General features: G+C 37.2%; 1 protein-coding gene and 1 long non-coding RNA gene across 2 annotated transcripts; both read left to right on the forward strand.

Annotated features, from left to right (window-relative positions):
- Positions 1-520: 520 nt before the first annotated feature.
- On the forward strand, positions 521-3,118 carry LOC140037367 (uncharacterized). Its single transcript, XR_011841298.1, has 2 exons — positions 521-761; positions 2,009-3,118. It is a non-coding gene; the product is annotated as an uncharacterized lncRNA (long non-coding RNA).
- Positions 3,119-7,527: 4,409 nt separating this feature from the next.
- Positions 7,528-8,770, forward strand: LOC140036443 (uncharacterized). Its single transcript, XM_072077860.1, has 3 exons — positions 7,528-7,805; positions 7,887-8,079; positions 8,618-8,770. Exons 1-3 carry the CDS (start codon positions 7,528-7,530, stop codon positions 8,768-8,770), a joined length of 624 nt encoding a protein of 207 aa, XP_071933961.1.
- The last annotated feature ends 4,392 nt before the right edge of the window (positions 8,771-13,162 follow it).

Raw genomic sequence — 13,162 nt, forward strand, 5'->3', positions numbered from 1 at the left:
TGGATTTAATTCTAAATGAGTTAAAACTTCATTATGATGATCAAATTCTTTCAGGTTCCTATGGTCCCAAGAAGTAGACATATAAAGAGATTAGCAATATAGAGTAGTAGTGGAAATAATCCAACTGTCTGTATAGATAATCTTCCTAAAGTTGCTAAAGTATTTGAATTAGTGGTAAAATTTTCTTATGGTTGAAAAATCAGTTTTATAGCACCCAATATTTCTCCTTTATACTATGCTGCACACTTCTTGGAAATGACTGATGATCATCAACAAGGAAAAGTCATGTTTGAAACATAATCCTTTTTGAGTTATATGATTCTTTCATCCTGGAAAGACATATTTCAGATTTTGAAAAGTTGTGAATCTGTGAGAGAAATGGGTGGGCGTCCATGATGGGTTGTCCGACCCGGTTTCTACTTGAAAGTAAAAACAAAACAATACTTTCAAACAAAACAAAAGGAAAGGAAAAGGGGAGAATGGGTAAACCTGTTCCACTGCCCCACCGTCCCACTGTTTCAAGAAATAATAGAGACTGACAAATGTCTCTATAAGAACCGATAGAAGAAGCTAGAAGAACAGAGAGCTTTCTAGTCTTTCTTTCAGTTTTCTCCTCCTCTAAAAGAAGAACAAATACAGCCTAGGATTTGGGTGGTGGCAAGTGTGTGATTTCCACTGTGATTCACACCCGACTAAGAGCATGTGATTCAGCTGTAATATTGGCTCAGAAAAATTCACTGCAACCAAAGCTTCAGAGCGAGGTAAAATTCACTGGCTCAGAAAAATTTGCTCTTGTCTTTGATTTCCAACATTGGTATCAGAGCTTCTAAGGTTGAATTCATGCTCAGCCATGCTCTGAGAAGTGTTTTGTGCTGATTTTTTGGTTAAAGCTTAGAGCATGAGTTTTAATGGCCGATTTTGGCACACATAATTTCAGGCCATGAAATTCATGGAATATGTTCCTCATGTGGGTCAGAATATACCTGCAAAATTTCATGGTTTAATTCTCTCTTGTTGTTGAGTTTTTTGAAGTTTACATATGTGTTGTGGAGCTATTTTCGGAGAATTTTCTGTGAATTGTGTGTGCAGAATTAATATGTTTTATTACATATTTATGTAGTACTCTGAAAGAGCTTTCTAATGCTATATCATGTGTGCAAAACGAATGCTCAGACAATGAGAAATTTGAGTTCTAGAGTCCCTAGTCGCATAGCTTATAGTTATCTTCATCGACTTATGTGAACTAATGCAGAAGATGACATGCACGTGAAGACACACACCATGTTGTGTGGCTGGGGCTGCACTAGCTGATAAAAAACCAGAAAAATGCAACAAAAATGAGTTTTTCTTTGGAAATTCGCAAAAAATCGTCTATGAATCAGAAAAATGTGATTCTTGCGCCACATTTTTTTTTTATTTTTTGCTCTCTTGGAATATATGATAATTTGAACTATTTGTTTCCACTTGAAAATCTTTCAAAAATTTTTTTTTGCATATTCATGAAATTAAAGAAAATTGGAATAAAGGCTTGAATTTAAGTCCCTCATTTTTCCTTGGTATGATTTATATTTAAATCATGTGTACATTCTATTTGGAATGTTTTAATTAGGGATGCCTAGTTCAATTTTGTTTATGAATAATTGAGAATAAATGTTGAATCATGCTATTATTTAAGAAAAAGCATTTTTTTGCATTATTTATTCTCATGAATATTGATGCATACTAAATGTATGTCGATGTATGCATTTTATGTCATTGCTGTATATGTTTTATTCAAGTGGGAGCCATGGGTTGATCGAGTTAAAATTCCCACCCAAAATTAGCATGAATATTGGAATAATACTACTTTAGAAGTTTTAGTTTACAAGAGATGATTGGATGCTATGCGAACTTTCAATCTTGTACTAATTACCTCTAGTAAATATTATTTCAGTAATATTGACTGCAAATGAATAATATGTTTTCAGTGCTACTTATTTTTCTTTTTTGCGCCTTTGTCTATGTGTAGCTTGATTAAGAAATGGCTATTGCGACAAAAAATATTGTGGCTGAATTAAACAAATGGAAGAAACTGAACGGAGACAATTTCGATGTTTGGCATCAAAAGGTTCAGTATACTCTTGAAGAGCAAGAATATTTGGAGGCTCTCCATCATACCATGAGTGAACCAGAGTATGGGGATACTCCTCACCATCAGCAGAATCTAGAGGCTTATCAAGCTTGGAAAAGGAAAAATAGTAATGCACATCACGCTGCTGAGCAGTATGCAAGATGATCTGATGGTTGAGTATGAGAAGTATCCAACAGCTCATGAATTGTGGATCACTTTGAAGGCAAAGTTTGGAGTGACTTCATGTACTAAAGTCAGACAGCTTACAATCAAGTTTGACATTTATGTGAAAAAATAACATCACTCAATGAAGCAACATCTGAGAGAAATGTCAAACATGATTACTGAGTTGAAGTCTGCTGGACATATATTGACTAATGAGCAACAAGTACAAGCTGTCATTAGATCGCTTCCCCAGAGTTGGGAGCATATGAAAGTCAACATGACCCACAACATTAGCATCAAAGCATTTGAAGATGCAAGGCATCATGTTGAGTTGGAAGATGAGCGTCTAGAGGCAGTTAGATCTTTTAGACAGACTTATGTTGTTGAGTCAAACAAAAGTAAGCCCTTTGACTCCAAACGTAACAAGAAAAGGAAGTCGTCCAAGAAAGCTATCCCAGAATATAAGAAAACTCAGACTGGCAACCGCAAGAGAAGTAAGCGCGGTGGTAAGAAGAATGGCAAGAGCAATCAATCTTGTTATAATTGTGACAAATTAGGTCACTATGCTCGTGAATGCACTGAGCCTAAAAAGGTATTGTTCAATTCTCTTCTTAACTATAGTTTTGTTTCTACCACTGTAATGCTCGCTGAAACGAATCCTCCTTGGATTCTAGACTCAGGAGCCACAGACCATGTAGCTAGAGACAGAGGACCTTTTGTCGAGTATCGCTGAATCCCATCAAACACAAAATGGGTATATGTAAGAAATAATGCCAAAGTTGCAGTTAAGGGTATTGGCACTTGTAAATTATTTTTGACAAATGGCCAAACCTTATTCCTGTATGATGTGTTATACGCACCAGATATTCGGTGAAACTTGGTTTCAATTACTGTCCTTATGCATTTGGGTTTTTGCATGAGTCTTCATGGTTATGATGTAAATATATATCTTGGTGCTCAATATATTGGTTCCGCTCACCTTTTGGATAACTTTCTTGTGCTAGATGTGGTACAAGAAAATATAAATTATGACCACTGCTTTTCTTTGATTGCATCTTCTGATGGCCATAATGTGGATGCAAATACATGGCATGCTAGACTTGGCCATAGTGGACAAGAAAGAATGAATATGCTAGCCAAAGACGGACTTTTGGGTGATATCTCCAAAGTAAACTTGTCAATATGTGCGTATTGTTTGGCCGGAAAAGCAACAAGAAAATCATTTGGTAAAGGAACTAGAACAGAACTTCCACTGCAACTAGTCCATTTTGATATATGTGGTCCAATGAACGTCAAGGCAAAACATGGAGCCTATTATTTCATCACTTTTATTGATGATTTTACTCGTTTTGGTCATATTTATTTGATTTTCCATAAGTCAGAAGCATTAGATTGCGTTAGACGGTATTTGAATTTAGTTGAGAATCAATTAGACCAAACGATTAAAACATTGAGAACAGATAGTGGATGTGAATATCTGTCAGATCAATTTAAAGATCTAGTGATGAAAAAGGAATAAATAGGCAATTAACCATTCCTTGTACTCTGCAACAAAATGGTGTTGCTGAAAGGAGGAATAGGACTTTTGTTAGACATGATTAGGTCAATGATGACACAAACAAATTTGTCAATCTCCTATTGGGGAGATGCTTTGTTGACTGCCGCATATATACTTAATCGTGTGCCAATTAAATTAGTTACTTCTACTCCATATGATTTTTGGACAAAGCGAAAGCCGGATCTAAGCAAATTGCGACCGTGGGGGTCAGCAACATATGTTCATGATCCAAATCATATATATGGAAAATTGGGTCCTAGAGGCAAGAAATGTATCTTTATAAGATACTCTGAACATTTAAAAAGGTATGTGTTCATCGGTGAACACGTGGATGGAAGTGTAACTGAAATAGAATCAAGAGATGCCAAGTTCTTGGAAAATGAATTTCCAACTAGAGGTGAAATTGACAAGGATCTTGGTTTATATGAAATGGAAGATCCTGATAATGTCAGCACCCCAAGTAGTTCTAATATGAGACATAAGGAGATTCCTTATTCTCTTGAATCGAGTGGGAGTAACATTTCATTAAATGAATCAACTCCACAGGAAATTCAACTACGTAGAAGCAATCGTAAGAGCACTTCTCGTCGTCGTTTTGAGATTGAAAGAGAAGCTTTTATGATTGCACCACATGATGAAAGAGAACCTAAAACTATTGAAGAAGCTCTTTCATCGATTGATAAAGTAGAATGGAAGAAAGTTATGGAAGAAGAAATGGAATCTATGAAATTAAATTTTGTTTGGCATCTAGTTGATCTGTCTCCAGAGCGTAAGGCTATTGGGAGCAAATGGGTTCTCAAAATAAAACGCAAGGTAGATGGATCTATTGATAAATTCAAGGCACGTTTGGTAGCTAAGGGATATATCCAACAAGAGGGTATTGATTATGAAGAAACTTTTTCACCTGTTGTAAGGTTTGCCTCAATTCGCTTTATCTTAGCTATTGTTACCCATTTGGACATTGAGTTGCACCAAATGGATGTTAAAATTGCTTTTCTCAATGGAGAATTGGATGAAGAAATCTATATGCAACAGCCTGTAGGTTTCATTACTAAAGATCAGGAGAACAAAGTTTGCAAACTCCTTAAATCAATATATGGTCTTAAACAGTCATCTAGACAATGGTACTTAAAATTTCATCAAGCCATAATTTTTTATGGGTTTACGATGATTGATGAGGATCATTGTGTCTATATAAAGCAGCTTGAAGATAACTTTGCAATATTGTCACTATATGTGGATGATATTCTATTGGCTGCAAACAACATAAATGTTATAGTTGCCATTAAACAATGATTATCTTCCTATTTTAAAATAAAAGATATGGGCAAGACAGCATATATTCTTGGTGTGAAAATACTTAGAGATCGTTCGAAGAAATTTCTTGCCTTCTCACAGGAGCCTTGTGTGTTGAAAATTTTCGAACGATTTCATATGCAGAATTGCAAACCTGTTGACACACTTGTAATGAAAGGTAATTTCCCTAATAAAGAAATGTGTCCTAAGACTCCAGAAGAAATTAAAAATATGGAAAGAGTTCCATATGCTAGTGCTATGGGAAGTTTAATATATGCCATGATGTGTACTCGTCCTGACATCTGCTATGCGGTTGGAATAGCAAGTCGATATCAGTCAAATCCTAGACCAATTCATTGGCGAGCAGTAAAAAGGATATTGAGATATCTTAAAGGTACCTCCAATTATGTTTTGTGCTATCAAGGTGGTAATCTACATTTGGTAGGTTACACTGATGCAGATTGGAGTGGGGATCTAGATGAATGGAAGTCTACGTCAGGATACGTATTCTTGCTAAATAATGGCGCCATATCTTGGAGGTGCAAGAAACAAACATGCATAGCCTTATCTACCATGAAAGCTGAGTTCGTTGCATGTACTGCAGCTGTACAAGAGGATATTTGGCTAAAGAGCTTTTTACAAAATTTGTGGATTGGTGTCAATTCCTCTGTGCCTATTGTGATCAATTGCGATAGTCAAGCAGCCATTGACTATACTAGAGATTCCAAATATCATGGTAAAACGAAACATATAGACACTAAATATCATTTTGTCAGAGATATTATAGCGCATAAGAAAATAATCTTGCAACATATATCTACGCATAAGATGGTTGCAGATCCTCTTACCAAGCCGATTCCTAGAGATGTCTTCTTGTATCATGTCAAGACTCTTGGCTTGCGTAGATTATGATAAGATGTTGTATGATTTTTTGAACTGGTAATGTAAATATTTCATATCTATTATGAAATAGATATGTTATTTGTTATTTATATTTGTTAGCACTGATATTGAATATATTTCCAAGCATTGGTCGACTTTCTCATATGAGTGACCACCTCAGACGCTATGGAAGCGAGTTGAGATGAGACTAAACTACACTCTTTGATTAGCTGACAACTTCATGTCGCTTATGACTGTATAACAGAAATGTCGCCTTGACCAAAGTCAAGATTCATATAGTGATATATTTGAAAAGTAAAGACATATGCTCTGTTTATAAAGAGTTACCCACCATAACATGTGATTCATACCACATGTGCTATGACGACCATAGAAGGAAAGTGAGTGAGTTTTCATTTGAGAAATCTCTACCTCCTCACTTGTATGAGTTCCTTCAATTGTGCCCTATCTGACTTTTGACAATGTTACAAGGTGATAAATAAATGTTTGCTACTCTAGCATGTTCCTTATGGTTATGATTGATTCAACTTTCCGGGCATGACTGGGAAAGTCATTTGTGTGTTACCAAGTGACATATGTGCAATAGGAAGACTGATTTGGTTACACCGTTCACATGTATTCACTGGTCGACCAATTGTATTTACTATTTGAGGTGTAATACAATTGTGAATGCATTGTGAAAGATGGATATCAAGTATGACCTTTGAGAGATTGGGTATACTATGATGGTGTGGTAAAATAAGTTTGGGGCACAACAAGATAATGTATTCTTGTACTTTCTTTCGGGTTGAAGCCGCTATGTCCTCTCTAACAGGTGCATAGATTTTTGGCTCCCAAAGTACAAGTATGCTCGTAGGTCGCACGACCCATTTTCCTGTATGAAGGTTGTGGTGTTCTTGGAAATAGAGTTTGAGGAGATTTTAGATGGCTTTATCCCATCATGTGCGAGTGGAAGAATGTGAGAGAAATGGATGGGCACCCATGATGGGTTGTCCGACCCGGTTTCTACTTGAAAGTAAAAACAAAACAATACTTTCAAACAAAACAAAAGGGAAGGAAAATGGGAGAACAGGTAAACCTGTTCCACCGCCCCACCGTCTCACTGTTTCAAGAAATAATAGAAACTGACAAATGTCTCTATAAGAATCGATAGAAGAAGCTAGAAGAACAGAGAGTTTTCTAGTATTTCTTTCAATTTTCTCCTCCTCTAAAAGAAGAACAAATACAGCCTAGGATTTGGGTGGTGGCAAGTGTGTGATTTTCACTGTGATTCACACCCGACTACGAGCATGTGATTCAGCTGTAATATTGGCTCAGAAAAATTCGTTGTGACCAAAGCTTCGGAGCGAGGTAACCCGAATTTGCTCGTCTTTGATTTCCAACAGAATCCATCTCCACATGGGCCAGGGATTTACAAATTTTAAGACGGCGCTCAGCAACAATTGTCTGGAAGGCTTGTAGAGAAAATAATTCAAATGGATTTGACAAAGGTGAAATGTTGATGAATGTTTGCAGGAACTTGCCAGAGGATCGGTGGTTTGAAAATGTTTCATCTCTTCGTATATATCAGTTTGTTGAAGTGGTTGCACCAATGAGAAGAAAAAAGATTGTATCTGAGCTTTTGAGATCTTGTATAGGTCATTGGACAAGAAAGTGGCTTTCCAAAATCAAAGATGCAGATTGCACTATGAGGCAAAAAAGTTCTGAAACCCAACTGCATAGAGTTACAATTGAATATCTGATAAGGATATTAGCAGTGGAGGAAAATTCAGTGTCCTGCAATTTTTTTCTTCATCTAGTCAAGATTGGTCATATTTTGAAAATAAGCTCCGAATTATTGTGCCAACTTTAAAGAAGAGTAGCTTTAGTTTCGAAGAGCTACAAGGCAACTGATCTTCTAGGTAAGCACAGAACTACTCTTTTAGATGTCAATGTTGTGACTAAAGTTGTGGAAGTTTATTTTGCTGAAGTTTCCAGCAACTTGACATCAAATTTGACTGTCATTGGAAGATGGGTGGATGAGTTTCTTGTGCTAGGGGCAAGAGATGTAAATCTTCTAGCAACAAGTTACTAATTACTTATTGAAGTATTGCCAAATAATGCTAGGTACTATCATGACAACCTCTACAGAGCTATAGATATGTATTTCAAGGTATGCAACTCTGCCTGATTTCTTATATTTAGGGAGAAAGGAAAAAGGAGTAGTTCTCTTATCAAGTATGATAGGCATAAGATCCCTAGAAATGCATAGAAAGATGTCATGTCAAGTGAAATTGTTCACTTTTCACATTTCAATTAGTCTGTTCAAAATGCTTGCCCAAATTTTAGGCAAATCCAGAGGAATAGAGCAAGAATATGTTCGATCCCTTATTCATTTTTCGCGAATGTTTGACTGACATGTTATTCAGGTTGAGATTTGCCTTAAAGTTATATACAAGTATCTCCAAACCTGATGGAAGAAGAGAGAAGCAATATATGCAAAAGTCATTGACTACAATAAATAGTCACAAGAAGTACGTAAACATGCCTTCAAGAATAATAGATTGCCAGTAAACATCGCGACACAGCTCTTACTTCTTGAACAGGATGCTATGACAAGGTCTTTTACAGCTGCAGGATCAAATTACCAGAGAACCAAGTCGCAAGCAATAATGAAAGTGAGTAAAGCTTTAGGAAATGGATACACAAAATCTTTGCAGGAAATTGCAATTATGAAACAGGATGTTGAGAGATTGTGACAGGTGTCGAGCCTGTACAATAATAAATACCTACTCGAGAAAAATGTAAATTTTACATATAGCGGTGAGTAGGGTCGAATCCACAGGGACTGGGGATAATTCGTTTCCTTTCGAGTCAAGACAAGTGAGGGGTCTTCAATAGGAGGCAAATAAAGATGAAATAAAACAAACTAAATTCAAAACTAACTCATAAAGCACAATTTACTAAAAATAGCAATTAATAAAATTCTACCCAAAGGATCAACTGCTCAGGCACGGTCCAATTAAATGATCATCGATGCAAAGATATTTCATCCATTCGTCACTAGGTTGGTTATAGTTATCAACAAGCTCTGACAACCAGCTCTTCCTTACTTTTTCGACAGACAAGGTACGACCATTGACTGCTTCTCTAACCAGAAAACAACCCTAGGTACGACCGTAGGAATTTAATTATCCAATTGCATTAAAACTAGAAAAACACAACCCTAACTAATAAACACGCTAAGAGGGTTTATTTAAACTAAATCTTACGTTTCCCCAACATAAAGCCAATTATGGTGGTTGTCACTAGGTATCAACTAAACGAACAATTACGGATTCAATTTAGTTAATGTGACAGTAGGCTATTAAATTAAATCAAATACCCGGCCGTTGATATTCAATTAATAAAATACACATGAACAATTAATTCAGGAAACGCACGAATAGCAATAAATTGAAAGAAATAATGAAGATTCGATTAGATTTCACAGATATTATGGACCACGCCCTCGCGTCAACCTTTGGATAGAGGAGAAAATTAGCCGCTCCTCATCGTATCAAGCTCGCATGAGTTGATTGATTTCATTCAATTAATTGCCGAAGAATTGGGGAAGGTGAATTAAGTGAAGAAACAACCGAGAATGCCCTGACTCCACCTTCGTTTTGGAGCCGCAATTACAAAGCAAAAGGCTAACCGAAATTGTCCAGAGCAAGTGTAAAAGTCAAAAAGGAAAATAGCCGTCTGGCCTATTCTAATTGCTACCGAAGAGAAGAAAGAAAAAGGGAAAAAGCGTCTGACAGATCTGGGAAAAGAAAACTAAAGTTAAGGTATTGATTCGACGTAAATCTGGCTTCTTCTTATTTGTAGCCGCCGCAGTAGAAATCCACAAAAGGTTAAGGCCATGTCTCAGGGGTCCGATCCCATGCGTCTGGTTCACGTGGACCACCTTTGGTTTCCTCATGTTAATCCCGCGGGTCCGTCCTTTTGATATACTTCTTTTGTTCTCTGGCGTGATCACGCCATAAAATAGAGAGTCTTCTGAAATTTTGCCTCGTGAAAGCATTTTTTACACCAACCACCTATAATTCATACAAATATGAAATATGAGCAAAACCTCAATACTTAGCACAGTAAGTAGCCAAAATTAGGACAAAATAACAGTGCAAAATGTGCCAAATAACCGCTCTATCAAATCCCCCCACACCTAGACAATGCTTGCCCTCAAGCATTTCGGAGTTCAGAAACACAATCAAGAAAGCAGAGGTCATATAGTAATCTATACTAACACAAGTATCTTAGATCCCTGACAATGTTGCCAAAATTAGAATACACCGGACAGGTGGTAATTCAAAAGGTATAAACAGGAATATTCGTCACCTACAAGAGAGTGTATGGATACAAGGAGCGCTCAAATCAACATCACGGAATAACATTACCATAGACTTGCACATCTATCACATCTCTACCACTCAAAAGTAAACTGAATACACCAATCAAAGGGACTTTAATAGGGTTGTAACGGGGCTTAGGTAAAAGGCGGGATAAGAAGGTAAAAATAGGGTGTAGTGTGTCAAGAGAATGTCTAATATCCACCACATCACCACAACGCTTCATCAGAGAAATTTCACGGGCAAGGCATTTTCATTTGCCATTTCCACTGTGCAAGTGCCGAAACTCTTCCCCTTTTCTCTTTTATCTTTTGTCTTTTTTTTTTTTTTGACGAAATGGCTCGCAAGGCGTGGGCATGCTCTGTAAGCCAGAGTCTTCTGCTCAGGAGTTTTTTTTTTTTTTTTTTTTGAGCAAATGTCTTGCAAGGCGTGCCCACGCCTTGCAGGCTGGAGTCTTCTGCCCACCAGCTCATTGCCGACTTCTCCCCCTTCCCCTTTTTTTTTTTTTATCTCAGATGCATAGAGCACCATACAACTTCTATTCCGACAACACTTGCCACCGTAGATTCATTTGCCTTGCACAAACAACGGAATTCAGACATCTCTTGACGACACAAGGTTAAACAAGAAAGTCTAAAAAGGTCATGGGTTATCAAACACGGCTAATCAAACAATAGCGAAGGATAAAAGCTCAAATAGGTTCACTACGGGGAGACAAGATGAAGGCATGGTTTGTAGAAAGTTAAAGAAGGTTAAATCCTAAATGCCCTTATCATTTCAAATGCATCCAGTTCAACAAAATGTGGTCTCGACATGTACAAAATAGCAAGTTCTAGAATGCCAATACCATATGTGATACCCACTCAATCAAACAAAAATAGAGCAAACAGGAATAATGTGCTCATGCATGGCTCAAAAGCTCACAAAAGTTTCAAGAACTGGTAAAGTCCAGCAAATTCAACATTCAACAATACTGTCAAGGCAAAACGAAATGCATAGCTAGTATATCTAACCACATACTCGTGCACCTTGATTGTGTTATTCATCATAGCAACATGCTCCAGCATTAACAAGCATAGAAATAAATAAAAAGCCGACAAACTACAATGTTTTCATTTTTTTTTTCATTTTTCCCATTTTTTTTGTTTTTTCTTTTATTTAGAGTAACAAAGCAAAAAGAAATAATGGAAGCCACTCCCCCACACCTAAAACCTACATTGTCCTCAATGTAGAAAAGACAAATGAAGTATTAGGATAAAAGAAGAGAAACTTCCCTGACCACCGGGGAGGGGAAGCGAGACACTAAGGCGGAGGAGGGTGAGGTGGTTGGAATCCAATGTGAGCAAAGAAAGCTGTCTGATGAGAGAGATAGTGACGGTGGGGCCGGCAGCGACGTGCGATGAATGGCGCGAGGAGGAGAGAGAGAGTTTCTAGCGGCGGTGGACAAGGGGGAAACCTTGGACTAAGACAAAACAAAGAAAATTGAAAAGGAGAAGCTGAAACAATGGAAATTAACAAGACCATACAAGACAAGAAAAGAGAAAAGTAGAAAGTGGATTAGAGAGGGTCCTGGTCAATCTTTGACTTTCGTCGGCGCAAAGGCTAGAAGGCTTGGGCACGCCTTGGAAGCTATAGTCTTCTGACCATCAATTCCAAAACTTCATTTCTTAGGCATGACCAACTAGAGTGGGCATGTCTAACTGCCAGCTGCCTGCCACAAAACAACAATCCACTAAATGACACTAACACTTAACAAAAATTTCAAAAATATAAGAAAACTAAAACAAAAGAAGCTTTGGGTTGCCTCCCAAGCAGCGCCTTTCTTTAATGTTTTTGGCTAGACATCGTCATGTTTATTTACGGAGGATAAAATCGTGTAGCTCGTTTCAGTACTTCATCTTCTATGTAATCCTGATAGCCCTCGTAAATAGAGTAATTCTTGAGTCCACGAGCTACGGTCTTCCATGGATTAGTAGACAGCGCCAAACAAACAAGTGATGACCTTAAATCTTCACTCACTCCTCCATCACGAGCACTTATTGGTTCGAGATATTTTGCCATCGCAACTCTTAACTTATTCCTGTCAAGAAATTTAAAATCTTCTGATATAATAAAATCAATCTCACTAACAAGAATTAAAGAATAAGAGTCAGGAAAATATTGATCAAGGAATGGAGGAGATGTCACCGCATTTGGAGATTGTTCATTGGATTCATTCACTTGAACCATTTGATGTTGGGGTCTCAATTCTTGCGCTTCAACTTTCTTTTCAACCGCATCTTTAAATTCTTCTTCTTGAAACTCTTGCAGTACCATGTCATTTGTCAGAATAATTGCACTCTCATCTTCCTCATGGTCGATAATAGTCGGTGAGGGCAATTCTTCATAAACTGGAGAAATCAATTTGCTCATTTTAGATGCCCATTCACGCCTTCCTTCTTTCATCTCTTTACTCATCTTTTGTGTCTCCTGTTGAAGTTGATGTACCTCCTGTTGAATTTGATATGTGTTAGTAGCTATTAATTCAACTATTTCTTCAAGAGACATACCTGACATGGATGACGGTTCTTGAGACTCTAGCTGTTGAAAATCTATTGGCCTTTGTTGATAATTAAAATTGGAATCATCCCACCATCCTTGCTCATACCCGTTTGAATAAGGGTCATACCACGTTTGATATTGAGATGAAAAATCTCCAAAAATATCGATTGGAGCACTTAGACCATTTTGAAATGTATGGCATATGTCGATTGAATGATC

The sequence above is a fragment of the Coffea arabica genome, chromosome 2e, assembly GCF_036785885.1.
Source record: "Coffea arabica cultivar ET-39 chromosome 2e, Coffea Arabica ET-39 HiFi, whole genome shotgun sequence".
In the NCBI taxonomy this organism is placed as follows: Eukaryota; Viridiplantae; Streptophyta; class Magnoliopsida; order Gentianales; family Rubiaceae; genus Coffea; species Coffea arabica.